This window comes from Medicago truncatula, chromosome 4, assembly GCF_003473485.1.
Source record: "Medicago truncatula cultivar Jemalong A17 chromosome 4, MtrunA17r5.0-ANR, whole genome shotgun sequence".
NCBI classification, from domain to species: Eukaryota; Viridiplantae; Streptophyta; class Magnoliopsida; order Fabales; family Fabaceae; genus Medicago; species Medicago truncatula.
In genome coordinates this window covers 33,622,563-33,643,232 of record NC_053045.1, presented here as the reverse complement: position 1 = coordinate 33,643,232, position 20,670 = coordinate 33,622,563, and the positions used below count along the sequence as shown (strand labels likewise).

Genomic DNA, 20,670 nt, shown 5'->3' with positions numbered 1-20,670 from the left:
ACTACCTTACTGCATTACCCTGCACATGCACCTTGCATTCACTCCTATCTAGATCATAAAAAAACAGAATTTTTGAGATAAATTTGAACCTTATTTAAATATAATTCAAACTATAAATAAAAAACTTATAAACTCTGATTAGATTCTCCTTCTGTCAATAGCCATACTCTTTTTGAATTAGTTTCTCAGCTGAGCTTCATACTTTATATTAACCATTCCTATTTTCTGTATTTTTCAGGAATGCAACCAAAGAGAGTGTGGGTCAGATTTCAGGTTCCACATTTTTGTACCAAGTTGAAGTGCATGTGTGTTTAGATGTGTTTGTCAGACACTGACAGCTCTTTGCTTCTCAATCATGCAATAAGATTACTCCTGCCAGTTATGTACCTCTTCACCAAAACTTTTTAATAAATCGGTATTCTTCGCGTTTAACTGCATAGACTAATTCATCGAGTCAAATAGGACTACGATGGCTGTAAAACTCCCTCTCAAGAGTTTTAACGTTACTATATTCTCAAAGTTGTGTTCGAACTTTAAATTTTTGGTTAAGTTAAAAGAGACCTGAATCATCTCATCTGAATGCAATTAAATTACCAATTTTCTTTTTATCATACCTTTTTTTTACTTGTTGTGTAGGCAAGTAGTAAAACTCTTATAATCATTGAAGTACACAAGAAACACCAACTCCAAATCATTTCCAAAGGATAAATAATTTTCCCTTTTCAAGACTTCACATAATTGTCAATGGCTCCATGATTATCATAGTCTACCTTGTGCTTTTAGAATGGTGAGAAGATTCTCTTTCTCATGTCATAGCTGTACCACCCACTAATACAAAAACCATAGTATAAAATCTCTTCATTCTTTGCTTACAAAATTCTTTTTTTATAGCTCATTGTTGTCTTATTAACTGTTCTTTTCTTACTTGCTACCAAATTTACTTTTTTTTTTCAAAGTCTGAAATATTTCTCACTGCATAACTTTGCTTCATAATTTTGATCTTTACAATTTTGGAATCTTACATAGACAATACATATATTTCTTTAATTCAGATTTGGTATTCCATCAGTTTCCAGTTTCTAGTTAAAGAAATTAACTTTTCCATTGTCCATTGTTCAACTGGGTCTTGAAGAAAAGTATAAAAAAATTAATTTTTTTTATATATCTTCAAAACCCCATTTGAGTATTAGAAGAGTAATGCATATTGAACCTACCAAAGCAACAAAAAATGGCAAATCTAGTTCCTGGGGTGCTACTAAAATTAATGCAGCACATGAACACAGACATAAAAGTTGGTGGTGAACATAGATCATCATTGTTACAAGTTGTGAGCATTGTTCCAGCACTAGCAGGTGGAGATTTGTTTACAAATCAAGGCTTTTATGTTAAGGTTTCTGATTCATCACATGCCACTTATGTCTCTCTCCCTGATGAACATGATGATCTAATCCTAAGTGACAAGATTCAGTTAGGCCAGTTTGTTTTTGTTGATCGGTTCGAAGCTGCTTCGCCTGTTCCGATTCTTCGTGGTGTTAGGCCTGTTCCTGGAAGACATGCTTGTGTTGGAACACCTGAAGATATTGTTGCAACTAACTCACTTGGTTTTCTTAGCAATGCTTCTGAGGTTAAGGTTAAGAGGAATGGTGTTTGTTCCAAGTCCTCTCCAATGAAAGTGTTGGAGAATCATCAAGAACAAGTTGATAAGAAATCAATGGTTTTAGGTAGATGTAAATCTCAGACAGCAAAAGATTCTGTTGTTGATTTTGTGAAGAAGGAAAAGTTAACAAGATTGAAGTCATTGAATTCAAGGGCTATTGTTCCTTCTTCACCCACTAGTTGCTATTCTTTACCTACTTCTTTTGAGAAATTTTCTAATGGAGTTAAGCAACAAGGAAATATCAATGGAGTGGATAGGCTAATTGCTAAGGTGGGAGTGGTGGAGACAGGAAAGGGTGTTCGCGGCGTTAGTCCTCTTGGGAAGAGAATGGCAGTTGGAAATTCAATCAGAAATTTGGTTCAAGGAATTGAGCTTGGTGCTAAGGCGTTGCGGAAAAGCTGGGAAGGGAACATGGAAGTTAAGAATAATAAAGAGACATCCAAATCAAGGGTATCTTCTAAGTTTGATTCTAAGCCTGAATTTCGTAGCACAGTAAGTTTGATTCACAATTTTGGCCTGTTTGCATTTACTTGTTTTAAATTTAAATTATCTACTGACATAAGTACTTGTGAGACAGTTTGGTAAAGCTTATGAAAATATCTTATGAAGTGTATATAAGTCGTTTTCGACTGATTTCTATAAGCTCTCTAGGATATATTATGAAAACAGCTTATCGCTTCTATAGATAGCCTCTGCATAAGCACTTATATGATAAGCATTTATTCTATGATAAACGTTTATGCTATAAGCGCTTAATTGATCTGTTTATCCAAATAGGGCCTTTGTCTTTTTGAACAAGCCTTGTTGGATTTGATTTCATGTCCTTTATTTTCTTTGTTAAATATGTTTTATTGATTGAATAATATGCTGAACTTTTGTGTCTCATGTCTGTATTTCATTACTTTTGTGTTTTGAGTAAAGGAAACAATTATGTTTTAACAAGATTCACTTTATGGTGTTCCAGACTCCTAGGAAAAGTACATCGAGTGAGAAGTTTACTTCTAAAGATTATGAGAGTAAGACACAAACACCAACCAAGTCCTCTAAGGAAGAAAACAAGATTCAAAAATCTATAAAGAAAGTTAATGGTGATGGAATTATGGAAGAACAAGAAAAGGCAACAAAGCCAAGGAACTCTTTTGGAAAGAAATCTTCAGAAGCCGGACTTCCTGGAAACTTTGTCAAGGTTTCAATAAATAGTAAAAAAGTGACAGAAGCAAGTGTTCAATGGACTTCACTCCCTTCATCTATTGCGAAGCTTGGGAGGGTATATATCGTCTTATAACTCCTTATTTTTTCTGTTTTACCTTATTTTCTTTTAGTTGTATCATTAGTCAGTTGGTTGCTTCCAGTGCTCTCTGAACTCCCCAACAAAAGTATTTATGCTTGCAAATGAGTGTCAAAATTGTATGCAATCTTCACCTGTAATTTTCATTGGCATGTTTTTTAACACGGTTAAGTAATGAAGAACTGTCCAAAGATACTGTCTGTTACGAAACGACTCATCAGTTCGTTGCTTATTCTCATTTGAAATCAACTGTCATGACATGATAAATACATACAACACACACAATAAGTATACAACATTCATATTGTTGGACCATTATTGACTTAAAAGTTTTATGAGTTTGAGATAATATCTACTGGATTCACTATTCATTAAGAACAAGAAGATCTGTGAATGTTTTGTTATATTTTTTTTATTATTTTTTTTCACATGTTGATAGGAAGTAATGAAGCACAGAGATGCAGCACAGATGGCAGCAACTGAGGCCATGCAAGAGGCTGCTGCTGCTGACAGTTTGCTACAATGTCTTAGGTATTGACTTTAGATCAGATTTTCAGATCTTTGTTTCTTAATCCGGTTGACATTTTGGACTGATCATGTCAAGAAATTTCAATTTCAATTTGAAACCAAGATATGCATTATTAATAAAGGTTTTTCAGTAATTTCGTTATCAAGTTGAAACAAATCACCTTTTGAGGATATGCAAAAAATAATATGATATATACTGATACCAAAGCTATAATGTTGATACTTATCATTGACTAAACATGTGGTTTGATGAGTTGAAAGGACGGCTTTAAGTTGTTTATGGTGTACAAGACTGCTGAAAATATTGTAATCTAATCAATGTAGGTAAGATAGTGAAACATATAGTGAAATTCAGGTTTAACCTCAGTAGTAAAATTCTGACCTTATATAACCTAAAGAGACAGAGTTCAAATTTCCTCAGGAACGGTTGTAAAATGGCTACTAATACCACTTTAATTAATCATAATTTTCTCCTTACTCAATTTCTTTTAAAAAAATATATTTAGGTTGAAACCTTAGATGTTTAAACATCTTCCTCTGCCACTACTCAAGCTATTTCTGACACTATTTGGTATATTTGTTGCAGTGTATATGCTGAGCTAAGTAATTCTGCCAAGGAACATAACCCTCAACATACAATTGATCAGTTTTTAACTCTTCACACTAGCCTGAGTAGCGCGAAGATGATTTCAGATTCCCTTTCTAAAACCATTCCGGATGGTTCATCTCCAGATAATGAAAGAATCACAACAGAAGAAGCACAGAAACTCAAATCAGATAGACAAAAACTTGCAGCTTCTTGGGTCCAAGCTGCCTTATCCACCAACCTATCATCCTTTTCTGTTTATAACCGAGAGCCTCAATCGTCCAAGCTTCCTGTTTCAACTACAAGTAGTTCTCAAAATCAAAAGAGTGTTCTTGGAAGTAAACCAATTTTAGTCCTCGAAAATTCAAGAGAAGACGCTTCAATGAAAGCTAATGGAAAAACTCGTCCAGCAGTAGCTAATTCCAAACAAGCCTTGCAAGGAACTCCGCGCAAACAAGGTGATGCAATATCAAATCCAAAAAAGCAACTAGGTCAACAACCACTCCAAGAGTGGATTAGAGGAAATGACCTTGATGCGGCGGTTAATTTAGCCGACATGCTGCAATTGCGATCACGAGACTGGTTTTTATTGTTTGTTGAGAAATTTTTGGATAGTGATGGAGACATTGGTTTGTCAAACAATGGTCAAATAGCAGGCATTCTCACTCAACTAAAAAGCGTCAACGATTGGTTGGATGAGATAGGATCGAGCAAGAACGAGGGAGAATTGTGCCAGATACCAACAGAGACAATTGATAGGCTCAGGAAGAAGATATATGAATATCTTCTTACACATGTTGAATCTGCTGCTGCTGCACTTACTTGTGACTCACAGTCACAATCAACAGAGATTAAAGGCAAAAGGTGATATATGAATATATGATGAAGTACATAGCTTAGCTTAAGGATGCATTATTATGGTGGCTTGGAGGAAATTTGGTCACCAAAAAAAATCAAAATTCTCTTTTCCACTTTTTTTTTGTACATAAATCCTACATGGGTTTGAGGTATAGTTGGAGTTCTGATTATTTATTTGGGGAAACAATAAATGTGAAATGTGAGGATTTTGTTTTGTTTTCCTTTTACAAAGTTATTGTATGCTTTGATGATATTTATACAAATTGAAACAATAGAAGATATAAGAAGAAACTTTCTTTGTTAGTCTCCTGCAAGCAAAGGAACTCAATTCCTTTTTTATATGTCAATCACATCTTAAGAAGCATGTTTACAAAACTAAACAGGAGCACACACCTTCCATTCAAATCAAAATCCTTGCCGTTTAGAGTTGATCCATATTAAAGGGTTAATGCCTATGTTGCTTGAGAAAGAATTAAGTTGACATGTCATAATGTAACATTTTTCAATAGAAAGAAACCAAAACTTGAATTCATGATTAGTTGAAACAGAACCGGTTGGAATTTGAACTTGTACAAATAGTACAATCTAATTTTTAAGTCTTTTTAGAAAATTAACACCAAATTAGCGATGTGCATTTTTGCACATTGTCTTCCTATTATACCCTCACACACTTTATATTTTCAATAAATTTAATGTTATCTTCATCTCATAACAAACAATTGTCATTTATTATCTTTTTCTCCAACAAATTCCTATTTTTTTGCTCGCTCTCTCTCCCTCTTAACAAACAATTGTCAATTTTCTAAATATCGTGCACATCTTTTTAATTATTTTAAGTCAATATAAAAATTATTCTAACTTCACATCAATCAAAAGCTAAGAAATTTTAGTTAGTTACATGATTAGAAATTAGGATTTTTTTTGTTACAATTGAAATTTTTAACAATTGTTACTCATCTTATTTATATAATTTTAACTCTTCTTGGAACCATTGTTTGTAACAAAATTTTGTTTAAATTTGAAGATACCAAGAAACAAACTTTGTTTTATTCTTTAAATAAAAACAAACTTTAGTTTTCCAAATAGATAACATTAATTAGTTTTATTGAAAAAGATAAGAGTAATTGTCAAATCGTACCCTTAAAATACCAAAAGACAGTTAAATAAGAACACAAAATTCACCTAAAGACGCTCAAAAAGGAACAGATGAAGTATTATTGGATCAACCAATTCAAGATCATCAAATTAAAATCTTAAAACTAGCTAGATTTGCCTAATGAAACAAGATTGAAATAAAATAAAAAACAAAATTGAAATTCATCAATATCTAACTTGATTTGCAACATCAAGTTTTACTTGAGACATAAAAACTACCATGATCATTAGGAATCTTTGTTGTTGAGAGTGAAGTGCAACTGGCCATTGACCCTAAAAGACCATATATCGAGTTCATGGTTGACATTATTGTCTCTAGTCCACTTGTTTTCCTTCAAAAGACGATTCCAGCGTTGCATAAGATTTAAAATACCAGAATTCATGTTCCACTTCTTCAAAACCATGATGTACCTTCTAAAGCTAGGGTCCAATACAATCACTTCAAAACTCCAATACAATCACTTCAAAACCAACAGGTTTATCATCTTTATCCCTTGAATCTAATATTTTCTTCTCTTCCTTAGTGACAAAGATTTGTCCACCTGGCAATGAAAGACGATTGTGACCTTTGCTAAGATCAGTCGCGAACAAATTCTTGCACATGACATATCTGATATCAGTACCATTCAACGCAGCGATCATGTTCCTTACACGAATTGGTAATTCTGGAGGCAGTGACGGAGGTGGTGGTACTATTGCATTACCATGTTCATTTGGTTCCTTCTTCTTTTTCTTTGGTTTAGCTCTTCTTTCTGAGGTGCTGCCTTCATCGTCACTTGAGTTCATGACGATCTCTTCTTTCATCGAGCTCTCTGAAGTGAAAAGTGAATATTCTATTTCCTCTAGTTGTTTCAACTCTTCTTTGGTATAGAATTGACCCGGTGCAACTTTGGACAATACACTTTTCACAGCGAACCTATAGTAAGGGTTGAAAGGTTTTTCTTGATGTTGTTTTTCCATCATGGCAATTTGTACCTTGCAACAAAACTTTCTTTGATCATAGCTTTTTTGGTGATGTTGTGGCTATAACTCGTTCTGTTTAGAGAGTATTTATAGAAGAGGAGTACTCATGAATGTTAAATTGAGAGAGTATCTTATAAAAAGATTTGAGTCAAAAAAAAAATTATTTTATAAAAGATTACAAGTAGAGTTCTACTATAATTCTATGAAGTTCAAACTACTTATGAAAGTTTGTTTCTTTTAACCTTTCAACAAAAAGTTTGTTTCTTTGTTAAAAAAAAACAAAAAGTTTGTTTCTTTTGTCAAAATATAATTATTCAATCATGATTTATCGTAAATTTCAGATATGTTATCCTAAAATATTGAGAAAATTGTATATTATATTGAAGTGCAAATTTAGAGATACACGAAGATTCAATATATATACACATGTATAGATTGTAACAAAAAAAATATATAGATAGATAGATAGATAAAATGAGATAGACGTTAAAAAAATCATATATTTCATCCAAAAATAAAAGATACACGTAAAAATTTTAGACATCTTGTTATCGTCTTCCATAGAAAAAGATATATGATAAAAAAAATTACCAATAAAAATATATCTTATTTTTTAAGGGCAGTGAAAATATATCTATTCTTTTTGTGGGGGAAAGTATGCCCATAAAAGATGTACATATCTTTTTTTTCTTACCCTATTTTTAATATACTTATTTTTTGGTTACATAATTTTTTTTTACAGGAGGGTACATCATATCTTAATAGAAATTGTTGTCTTATTATCACAATAAATTTTCATTGGAGTTGGGCCTGCAATCTTCAATTCTTGGATGAATTTTTTGATCCATAGTACTTCACAAAAACCAGGAGCCAGCGATCGGAATTCAACCTATGCACTGCTCTCTTGGCTACAACATTTTGTTTTTTGCGCCATGTAACTAAGTTTCCACCTATAAAGGTACAATATCTAGATATAGACCTCCAATCATTTATATTACATGCCCCGTTAGCATTTGTACATAGGCTTCAACTTGTATATGCCCTCTATTTTTTAACATTAACCTTTTTTCTAGAGTTCCCTTTAAATATCTCACTATTCTGAAAACAACTTCAAAGTGGGTTGGCCCTAGTGTATGCATAAATTGGCTTACAGTATTACTTTTTCCACCCTACGTCTTTCCTCGCGCACCCTATTTTTTTCCAAAATTATCTTCGGAGCATTCAAAATTATATAATCCGGAATGATGTTTTCTTTTGTTAAAGGGTGAAAAAATGAGTAACGAGTTTTTTCGGATTTTGTAATCCGGAAACTTCAAAAAATAGGACGCGTTACATGATGTTTCCGGATTACATAATCCGGAAACCCCCTAAACACCTTTTTTCAAGGTAAAACAATTCGGATTATATAATCTGAACTGTATCAGCACAAATTCTAAACATGTTTGTAACATGAATAGTCATTTTATGGACAATATTAATCTTCCTAACTCTCATCCTTCTGTTTTGGGTCATTGTTACATGTTCTTAGTCAAAAATCGGGTTTTTGGACTACTTGATCGGATTGCTCCAAAATTTCCCCAGAAAATCAGAAAAAGTTCAAGGACCATGACTCCCTTAGAAGGGACTTCTCAAGGGATTCCGTCCCTCAAAATCCAAAATTCCATCGTTTAGACCAATTTTTCATTTTTTTTTTAAAATTTTTCATATTCTCAGAAAAATCCGAAAGAATTTCCATTAGTTTTATTTGATTTTTAGAATTTTTTGGTGCTATTTTTATATTTTTATGATTTTATTTGACAGGTTTTTATCATTTTTTACTTAGTTTTTTTTTGTTGTTTTTAAAAGCAAAACTTAAAACTGCTGAAATGTGAGAGAGTCTGATGGCTGATTATACATAAGAATTGTTCGGATTATAAAATCCGAAATAGTAAACATGAATCCGGATTTTAAAATCCGGAATGCACAAGGGCATTTTTGGAAATTTTACAGGGCGCGAAAGAAGACCATAAGGTGGGAAAAGTAAAATCCATTGGCTTATTACGCTCACAACAAATGTTATATCTTCGGCAACTGATTTTAGTTTCACATTGGGATATATTGGTGTTGCTGCTGCCTTACACCCCGTAATCCTTGTTTCTGTGAGTAAATCAAGTATTACTTCCGCTGATTGATGAAAAAAACAAGGGTAATGTTAACTAGTGTCCCCATATAAATTTTTTGCATTGAGAATTGTTAAAAAACGGTATGTTCAACTTTTTAAAAGTCAAAACTTTGTTGTTTTCAAGTAAAAGTTAACATGACCCAAAAAACAAACTTTAGTTTTCCAAATATATAACATTAATTATTTTTATTGAAAATGATAAGAGTAATTGACAAATGGTATAATTAACAAATTTTACCCTTAAAATACCAAATCGATAGTTAAATAGAAACGCTAAATCCGCACTCAATGACACTTTAAAAGGAATAGATAGAGTATTTTGTTGATGTCATTTTTTTTAAGAAACCAAAAGATTTTATATATATAAGTAAGAGTAAATAAGCAATTACCCTCCTGAAATTGTAAGTTTCATCAATTACCCTCCTGAAATTAAGAAAACTTCAATTACCCCCTGAAATTGCATGACGTTAATCAATTTCCCCCTCCGTCAAAATTTTCTATTAGTCAATATGACGTTTTGCAAATACCCCCACTGAAGTTTTGCACTTATGTGCAAAATGCCCCTTGAATTTGAAATTTTTTATTTTTTTTCTTGTATTTGACTCAAAAGATATTAAAGGCAAACAATTCACATTTAGCCTTATGTTTGGGTCAATTCCCATCACATTATTCTGCACCATAATCGAAATTTATTTGTTTAATCTATTTATTTGATGTTTTCTTTATTTTTTGATAGCAATTCTTGTTACTTTTTGAACTACTCATTAACCATTTTTGTTGTATGGTATGATGAGTAGCTGTTTACTATTGATCTCAAATGCTCCAAAAACATAATCTATATCTATATGCATAAAAGGAACACAAAAATCCTATCCAATTCAAACAATGTTCATGAGCTTCATGAATGAAAATTGTAAACAAACACAAATGGAAATAAACAAATGGATTGAGGAGAATGGCACCATAATCAACTTGTAAAGGAAGGTCAATAAGTCAAAGGTGAAATCACAATGATGATACACATGATATTGATAAAATTCAATAATTCTATTCCAAGAACTTAAAGAAACATAAGGGTTAGTCCACCATGCATGAAAATCGATAAGGTCATTGAATCTAAACACCTTAAGTCACCGTTAAGAATTGAGTTTCACCATGTCAACCATCTATCTGTAAGAAATGTATGTTTGTTTTGGAAAATATGAAGATCACATTCCTTCGAAATGATCCAAATATAAACCCATCAAATTATATGAAGGCACAAACAAATATCTTTTCTAGAATTTTGAGCAGCACAAAATTCTCCGGAATGAACATCTACCTCCATAACATGAACAATCTATAACCCTCCTTCTTTCTTAGTTGACACAAGTTGAGTATGACTTTCATTAAGAAAGACGAGGTCGGATTAGAATCTGACTAAAATTTCATGAAGATGACTATGACTTTTTAGTATTTTACTCTTCGGGCCCACCATAATTGCACATGTGAAGACTTTTTAGTATTTTACTCTTCGGTTCAACTATGTTAAGACTTTTACTCGATTTCTTATAATGATCTCCTTGTTTCCTCTTCTCCCTGTGACCGAAAGTAGAGTCAAGGCCGGTACTAAATGAGGGATTGCATGAAGATTCTTTCCCTCTCCATTATTCATAAGAACCTCATATTTATTTTTCATAAAATCGAATTGCTTTGAATTTGTCTTATCTCCATTATTATATTTACTAAGAGCAATGTCACCTTTAAATTTTGCATATTTTTTTGCATAGATGGGAATAGTAGAGTGGTTGGCTGAACGCCAATTAAGTATCGTTAGAATTTTTAAATAACTTAAATCATCAAATTTAATATTTTTTTCTAATATTTAAAATTAGAGTAAAACATTTAAGTATGAAAATTTATAATAGCTTCTATTTCTAAACATTATTTTTAAAAGAATTAACTTATTTTTTCTAATAAAAAGAATATTAACTTATAGTGATTTTCAATAAAATCACAATTTTATAAAGAAATTTACCAAATAATTTAAGTAGTTTCTAAATTGAAAAAAAAATTAAAACTACTATCACTTTATTTCAAAAAAGTTAATTTTAACTTTGACGTAACTTTTATGCTGAAAAAAGTTGGATCAAACGATCATTTAACTGCGTTATAATATCAATGAAATATTAATAATTCTTTTTATAATATAATATACTTCTCAAACTATCAATATCATTATTGAAAGATAATTTTATAAACTTTTTATAATTTATTTTTTCTATACGAAAATGACTATATTTTAAATCAATATAAAATGATAAAACGGTTTATTTTTTTTGTGTATAGCATCATTTAAAAGTAAAAACTCACGTGTACAACTATAAAGTTATACTAGATTCGAAGTAAGAAATCCAACTTTACCCCTTGAGTTTAAGTATACACAATGCGGAAATGGAAGAGAAAAATGTGATGATGGTATTCTAGAAACTACTACTCACTATATTCTTAAATTTAAACATTTCAAGCTCCACTGTCTCTCAAGTGATGCGATGGGAATCACAGCTCATCTTCCTAAGCTCTCTCTTTTCCTTCTAATAATCACTTTTCATTCTTCATTTGCTGAAGTATTTTTCGAAGAGACATTCCAAGGTAACTAAAACCATCTTCAAGTTAAGTTCCTACCTTTGACTTTTCAAGACCCTTTATGTTTCTTTGTTTGCATTTCTTTTATATTCAGTTTCAGTTAGTTGATTAACATTGGTTTTTTTTTTGTAACAATATAAAATTAAAGATGGGTGGAAGAGTCGTTGGGTTTTATCTGATTGGAAAAGGAGTGAAGGAAAAGCAGGTACCTTTAAGTATACTGCTGGAAAATGGCCTGCTGATCCTGATGACAAAGGTACCTACCCACCCTCTTACTCATATTCATTACTTAATTTAATGTTGCATTCAATTGATTCTTGTAATTACTTATTTTACCTACATGCCATGTTTCGAAAAACTGCTTAATTAAGCACTTATCCTTTAAATGCTTATGTATAAGCTATTTCTATAACAAAAAATAAAATAAAGTCACGTTTTTTTCATATAAGCTATTCTGGGGAACTTATGGAAATAAGTTGATAACAGCTTATGGACATGTAGATAAATAGCTTACCGTTTGCATAAGCTCTTCCAAACAATCTTACAAGTGCTTATGCTAATAGATAAACTCAAATAAGTTAATCAAAATATGGCTATAGTGTTATAGGGTTTGATTATCACTAGTGTTTTATAATTCTTGCAGGTATTCAGACATATAATGATGCCAAGCATTTTGCCATATCTGCAAAGATACCAGAGTTGACCAATAAGAACAGAACCCTGGTGCTTCAGTATTCTATTAAATTTGAACAGGATATTGAGTGTGGTGGTGGTTACATCAAACTTCTTTCTGGTTATGTCAATCAGAAGAAATTTGGCGGTGATACTCCTTATAGGTTCGTCGATTTCTCGTCATGTCTATTTTCCTTGTTTTGTGGTTTGAGATTTGGAAATTCTTGGACTTGGTGTTTTAGTTGTGAAACGATCCATAGCTTATCATTGTTGACGATCAAAATGACAAGTTTTATGCTTATTCTGTATCTTTTACGCCTCTATTATTTTTTTCCCACCACTCCCCTCAATGATCTTGTCATGTGAGTTATACTAGATACTATCTAATTTTGATCAAACAAAAGGCTATTCTGAAGAGGAACCTATTTCCTTTATAGGAAAATTTAGTTGTTATTATGTTACGTTAGTAGTCATGATTTCAATCTCGGACCTCTATCTTCAACTCGTAAGTCGCTCAACCACTTGAACGACGCGTTGAAGGCAAAGAACCTATCTTCTAACATGGTCAAGGAAACCATTTACCTTTAAATTTCTCTCATTGGTTTGACCGATAGTTATCCTATAGTCTTTCTCTACCTTTAACTATTGAGTAATCTTCAATCTTGTTAACTTTCGTTATTGGTGCTTTAACATGGTCAAGAAAATATGACTTTTTATACTATAAACTTAAAATGTGTACCACACTTTGCTACTGCTGAAATACTTTTATATATGTCAACTATGAAGCATTGACACAGACACCGGACACGACACCGACTTTGTAACGCTGACACTATGACAATTTGAGAAAATGATATAATTGAATGTAATCAATGTATCGGTGTCGTGGCCGACATTGACATGTGTTAGGTGCTACATTGTATTTCAATCCTCTTTCTTTATTGTAAGAAAATCACAAGTTATTTAATGTTGAAGGTATCTACACCTCACTGTCCCAGTTGTTCTATCAGTGTAATGTATTGAGCAGGGTGAACTGATTGGTTTTGTTTAATGCAGTTTGATGTTTGGACCGGATCTATGTGGTACACAAACAAAGAAGCTCCATGTTATATTGTCATACCAGGGGCAGAATTATCCTATTAGAAAGGATCTGGAGTGTGAAACTGACAAATTAACTCATTTCTATACATTCATTCTGAGGCCTGATGCCTCCTACAGTGTCCTTGTCGATAATCGAGAAAGAGATTTTGGTAGCATGTACACAGATTGGGACATCCTTCCTCCAAGGAAAATCAAGGATGTCAAAGCTAAAAAGGTAATACTTCTAAATTAGTGTTAGTCGGTTGGCTAGTATTCGTGTATTTTCCTTATTTGAATGTTACAATGCTGAGATTCAAGTGCAATGTTATTAGTTATTGCAGTCTGGATCTCAAAGGTCACGTGTTCAGAAACAACTCAAACATTATATAGGAGTTTTTAGTTGAGATAAGAGATGTTTTGCTTCTTTTTGTTTATCTTCTTTCACGTGAAACCTTTTTTTGTCTTTTTCTCTATTGCAGCCAGCAGACTGGGATGATAGAGAGTACATTGAGAACCCTGATGATGTCAAACCAGAGGTACTTGTTGTCACCTTTGCCTTTTTTATTGTTCGCATGTGCATGTAAAACCTTAATGGCCACCTTCAAGAATTATACCGTGGTTTGGATAACTTTCATGTTCATATGAGCGATAGATAATATATGCTGCAACTAACCTGCCTTCAGCAATATTTTTTTTATTTTTTTGTATACAAATTCTTTTTAAGTTTTGTCGGGGATCATAAATGGTATCAAACTTTTGTAGAGTTTAATTGAAAATAGATTATAGTAAGGATGGAGCATCAAACTCACAATTATTTTTTCCCCAAATAAGTTTTAATGGCTGATTTCTTGAAGGTTTATATGACATATAATGTCATTGTGAATTTTAGTTGGTAGAATTTCATGTGTGCAAGTCTATTGTCTTGATATTGCAGGGATATGATTCAATTCCAGCAGAAATTCCCGATCCGAAAGCCAAAAAGGTTTGTTTGTTTGTTTACTGCATGTTTAGATAAATGTTAAAATATACTAAATAAATACGCGTATTTGGCACGGGCTTGATGAAAGCTTTTTTCCTTTTTTCGTGTTTAATATTTTGTTTGACTAGCCTGCTGACTGGGATGATGAAGACGATGGACTATGGAAGCCTTCCAAAATTCCTAATCCAGCATACAGAGGACCATGGAAACGAAAGGTTCTTCAAACTGTACATGTTGAAAGTTGAATTGACATTCATTCATATCCCTTGGTTTCTAATTGTGGCAAATTGTTGAATCTCAGAAAATCAAGAACCCCAACTACAAGGGAAAGTGGAAGACTCCATGGATTGATAACCCAGGTACATTATTTTTTAAGCAGTTGATATCAGTCATTAGAATCTTAAAATAGACTTAATGTGATATCGGACTGTTTTAAGGAATCAGAATATAGATTTTTCACTTTCTGCTCCACTCTGCTCGTTTTAAAATATCCAAACATATCATTAAACTGTCCAAAATTTATGTATAGCATATGGACATATGGTTTAGTCAGCATCTTTGAGCTGTGATGGTGCTTGATCTTTTCTTTTTGTATTACCCCTGAAACATTACAAATTTTTATTGATGAATTTTTCTTTTTGTTTCCTGCAGAATTTGAGGATGATCCTGATCTTTATGTGCTGAAACCAATAAAGTATGTTGGCATTGAAGTGTGGCAGGTGTGTGCATCTGTGTTTCTTTGCTTTACTTTTTTCCTTCCTCTATAGTAATTGAGTATTAATTGCGAAGAAAATTATCTGTACTCCTCGAATATTTAGCTATTACTGAATATTTGAAGCGCCGTTATATTATGATAATTTGATTTTCAGGTAAAGGCTGGTTCGATTTATGACAACATCTTAATTTGTGATGACCCACAGTATGCAAAGCAAATTGTGGAAGAATATATGGTTAATAATAGGGAGGTAGGAGCAATTGCTTTCAGACTTTGTATATCTGTTATTTAGTTTGTAGCAACTGTCATAGTATTTGCATTCTCATTATGTGTCAAATTTCAGGCTGAAAAGGAAGCTTTTGAAGAAGCGGAAAAAGAAAGAAGGGCTCGGGAAGAAGAGGTAATGGATCAAGGCCTTAATGCTTCAGCACTATTCTGATACATGCAGTCATCATATTTGTTTTTTGAAGGGGCACTGTTTGATGTTATAATTATGTAGGAGGCAAAAAGGGCAAGAGAAGAGGGCGAAAAGAGGAGGAGAGAAAGGGGCAGTAGATATGGAGATAAGAGGCGCCGTAGGAGGGTAAGTTTTTTCTCTGGATTGTAGTCCAAAATGTTGTTCTGGGGTGTATTTGTGTTTATAGCGATAGGTTTGTAGTTAAATTTTTGTCTATTTTTACTTGTGTGCATAGTAGGAATAGAGTCTTCTGGATCATATGACCTAGAAATGTTTTATTAAGTGGGAGACATCACTCACTTTACAAACTAGTTTTCTAACGTTGAATTAGGTCTAACTCAAATTATAAGATGGTATCGAAGAAGCCGACGGTTTTGATAGGATCGTTGAATTAGGTCTAACTCTATTTTTAGAAGTTTTGTAACTTATTTATTGTCTTGTTTCTTAAGCTGTCTTTAACTCTTCCCTTTGAACCCTGTAGTCAAACCATCTAAACGAGGGCTTAGGGTACTTGTTTATTATGCTTCGAGTTCTATTTAGTACTCCCATCAGAGCACACAACACTCCCCCTCAAGTGTGAGTATCATGCTCACCCTTCAAGGGGAAGCTTTTACTTTGCATGTCGAACGGGGCTATGATACCACTGTTGGGTCACTGGGGGAGCCAGGGAGACCGTCCACATCGAGGCTAGAACAACCACACAAGCAAGAGAGACACCACACTCTTACCCAAAACCTTAAGGCAATGGGTTTATGGATCCTCTTACTTATAAGATGTTCAACCTTTACTATTTTATCCGATGTGAGACATATAACTCACACTTGCACACAACAACAAAAATGAGTGTCATGTATAGGTGGAATCCACACAAGAACCCCAAGAATTGAAAAGGTCAGGGGTTGGGTCTAAGATGCTTAGGCCAATAACTTTAGTCTGCCGACCTAGTCGGAAGAGAATTCAGGCACTCCCTCCCTGCAGTCGGAATACTCTGAATTCACGCATCAGATCAATGATTGTTGGATCAATTTCGGACAGTTTCAAACAGATTTTCTGAAAAATCAAAATCTGCATTTTTTGTGAATTGTCCAATCTGAATCCAACAGTCACCAATGCACTGACTGTGTGAATGCAAAATATCCCACCGCATGGAATCCATTTTCCTCCCTCTGGGTTAGTAGGATAGTATTGTGAATACATTATTTAGAAAATAGAAGGCGTGTAGGAAGTGGCTGTATACAGGCTTCATTTTTGAAGATAGAAGGCAAATGTGGTAGAACATAATGTTGGGGCAGGGAGAAACATAACGTTGAGGCAGGGAGAAGATGGAAGGACGTTAATTCCTTCCATTCACAGGACTACATAGTCGCCGATCTGGACCATTGGACCAAGACAGGATAACTCACATTCTTACGTAGGTCTTTGAACCTGTTTTTTTAGTGCTAAACCTCCGGTTCCAAGGGGAAGGGGCCCTGGTACACTGGATTCGTCCGTGAGGTAAGTATATAGTCTGGTCAAGAATTGTTGCATCGAACCCAGGTTTGAGACCAATCACTTGGTTGAACCTGATTTACCAAAGTCAAAATATGAGTTATTCAATCTTGAATCAACGATACAAATCGCATGACTGCCTTAAATGTGTAATCAAGAACTGAAGATTAGTTTTCTGTTTTTATCTTTCTTGAATTCTCGGTCCAAATCATGTAATTTTCTGGGTCTTCAATTAATTGGGTTTATGATCAATTAGTGCATATTGGTCATGAAATCTGATTTGAGCACTTTGTTTTGCAGCCGGATCCCCACGAATACATGGACGATTATGGACATGTAAGCCAAGAATCTACCACTTTTTTATATTTAATTTTGTTATATGTTATTGTTTTCTCATGTTCTTGCTGGAGTTGCTAAGAATGAACTGGTTTTGACAATTTGCCCATATCTCATTCTCACTCATTTCAAAATCAACCTATTCCATTTAACTAAGACCCTACATTCTTTTTTTAATAAAGATCCTAAGCAAAAGTACCACAAAATACAACAAATTACCTCACACTTTTTAAGAAAAATAGATATTATATTATAGTTATTAGTATTACATAACAATTTAACTTTTTTTATGTAATTAAAAAGTTATGTTTCTTTTAATAATTTTTTTACCTTTCTTATAGACAAAATGTCAGTGGTAAATATTTCCAGTGGTGTCTCGGATTCGAATATAGAATCTTTCATTTTGTGTGTGAGTTTATGGTCATGTTTGTAACTTGTTACCGACCAACAAACAAAACTATTAATGATTTGCTTATATCTTGAACCACCGGAGGAGTACCTTGTAGGTGTAACCGACCCACAAAGGTCATTTGATAAAGTACTAAAGTTTGAATTTGTTCAGCACCTTAAATAATGGAAAACGACAAAACATGCAATGATTGAAAATAAACAGTGGCAATGGAGCATCATGATTCATGACAAGACAATTATTGGTGTGCTAAATACGTATAACTATAAAATATAAAAATAAACATATTACTGAAAATTCCATCAATTTCTGAGATGTAACCAACTAACCATACTGCAATGAGTATTGAATATAAAATTCTTGATGGAACATTTCATAGATTAAATTTTATTTATCTTTTAGCCGAACTTTAGATTATCATGACCCTTTTTCTCTAAGAACCGGAGGACTAACACAAAAAAAAAACATTGCATACAAAATTTTGTAAATCCATTTCTGAGATTGACCATTGAAAATTTATGAAAATGTTGAGCTACACCATCTCTCAACTTTACTTTTCATTTCTTTTTTTGGATAAGTGTCAACATCGTTTTCATTGCTCTTGCTCTAATTAGATGTACGTTTCCATGTCTCACAGGATGAACTTTGAAAGAGGCAATTTGAGGGGGGTAGTTGGAAGCTGCATAATTGCTGCAGCAATCTTCAATTCAATGCCAACTTTGAAGTTTGAAATTTTTAGTGTGTTGTGAATTTTAGGACCAAAGCATCAATTGCACTGACTATGTATGTACCAACTGAGTAGAAATGAGCATCAGTCATTATGTCAACTTTATTATCTTTTTGCATTGTTAGATATAACAGCTGCTACTGTTTTTTCAAGTGTGAAAATTGATTGAGATCATGAAACTAAGCTTGAACTAGTACTATCTCCAAAAAGACTAACTTATGAGATTTCTTTGTCCTTTTATATGAAAGACAATTTTCAAAATTTCACCTATATTGATAATTTCGTTACAAAATATGACAGATTTAATTTACAAATGGAAAAAGTAATTTTTTTTTCTCTATGAGGAAGTGGTAACTTTGACTTGTACTAGTGATTAGAGTTTTTTTTTAGTCTGAACTTATGGGGAAGGACATGAAGCTAATGTACAATTATTTGTAGTATGTGTTTGGTTCTCTGTGTGCTGGTACTATTTTGACAAGTAAAGACCTAAACTGATATAGATGACCTTATTCAAAACAGTATGTTATAGCCATGAGGGATTTCTGTACCAGAAAAGAATACTTTAACATGTGTGGTTTGGTACAAAGCTAGGTTACATAATACATTATATTTTTAGATGGATAAAATAACAATATTAAACTAACAAAAAATGGATGAGTTGGAGTTTGAATTATGGTCACATCGATCCGCTTATCAGATTTGACATTTTTATTAGTTGAGTTAAAACTTATAGGCATGTTATTTTATTCTTTCTTTATCATAAAATGTTACTTATAAATTAGATTAATCAAAGGATGTTGATCGAATGATCAAAGTCATCAAACTTAAGCGATTACTAATAAACTTTAGTTACGTCAAAAAAATAATAATAACTTTAGTTATGTTTGAATCAATAGTATAGTTTGATCTATAATTAAAATAATCTTAATTAGATTTAACATATGCCACCCAATCTTATAATTACTGGAGTTCATCTCTTTTAGAATTGGGGGTGGGGTGGGGTGGGGTTAATAATAATTAAAAAATAAATTTATTTATTTAAATATGTTTTCTAACATTCGAATCCTAAAGCATGCTTTTATCTGGTAAGACCATCTCTTGTAATTTTGCAAATTATTTCTATTACTCCTCTTTGTAAGAGCTAGTTCTATGAATGTTAGGTTGAATATTTTTTACATTGTTTCGAGTTTGAACACGGCATTTTTCACTATGTATTAAGTTTACAATGGTACTTATAGTTTTGTATATAGATAAAAATAATATAATCAACTGAGAGAGTAAATTGAAAGTTGACTTAGAACATGGAGACCCTCAATCTTGAGGTCTTAAACGGGTCACATTTAAACACATCATTTTTTTATAATTTTTTAATAATAGTATCTAATAAGTACTCAACCACTTCAATAGAGATCTTCTAACAAAATGTATAAATGACTCCCTCCAATAACTCTTTATCATTTACATTTCAACAAAAGTAACTCAACAATTACTATTTTATTAAAAAGTGGTGTGAGATCCACTTAAGAATGGGGTCTTAAGTGAAACCTTGGGTCTTAAGAGACTCCAAAAAAAAATTATCCAATGAAGATACCTATTAGGTACCAAATCTTAAATGGTGAAGACCTCACTATTGAAGATGCATGTTTTTTTTTAAAGGAACTCACCTTTTAGTCTCCTTTAAATTATTTAATAATTTATTTACTTTTGCTAAAATTTAATAGTTTTGTTATTTATTTATTGATATATTTCATTTAAATAATATGACGATCCTAATAATTACAGCTTGTGTTAAGACAATAGGTGTGCAAGGAAAAGTCAAAACAATAATAGATAACAAGAAAATGAAAAGGATAGCCAAAATGAAAATGTGTCTTGTTAATCAGTATCTAAAAATACGTTTAAAAATTTTAAAAATAAAAACTTTATATTGATAACGATATTTTAACTTTTAAAAAATTGAATGCATAACTTTAAAGATAAAAAATT

At 32.5% G+C, this 20,670-nt stretch overlaps 2 protein-coding genes across 2 annotated transcripts; both read left to right on the top strand.

Moving 5' to 3' along the window:
* Window positions 1-546: 546 nt before the first annotated feature.
* Window positions 547-5,220, top strand: LOC11416828 (uncharacterized). Its single transcript, XM_003606768.4, has 4 exons — window positions 547-2,149; window positions 2,622-2,924; window positions 3,385-3,476; window positions 4,060-5,220. Exons 1-4 carry the CDS (start codon window positions 1,229-1,231, stop codon window positions 4,925-4,927), a joined length of 2,184 nt encoding a protein of 727 aa, XP_003606816.1. The 5' UTR covers window positions 547-1,228; the 3' UTR covers window positions 4,928-5,220.
* A 6,403-nt stretch (window positions 5,221-11,623) lies between these two features.
* Window positions 11,624-18,877, top strand: LOC11413905 (calreticulin-3). Its single transcript, XM_003606771.4, has 14 exons — window positions 11,624-11,827; window positions 11,970-12,077; window positions 12,465-12,657; window positions 13,550-13,808; window positions 14,053-14,109; window positions 14,508-14,555; window positions 14,681-14,767; window positions 14,854-14,911; window positions 15,204-15,271; window positions 15,422-15,517; window positions 15,611-15,667; window positions 15,767-15,850; window positions 17,513-17,548; window positions 18,595-18,877. The coding sequence occupies exons 1-14, from the start codon at window positions 11,728-11,730 to the stop codon at window positions 18,604-18,606; spliced, it is 1,263 nt and encodes a 420-aa protein (XP_003606819.1). The 5' UTR covers window positions 11,624-11,727; the 3' UTR covers window positions 18,607-18,877.
* Window positions 18,878-20,670: the final 1,793 nt, after the last annotated feature.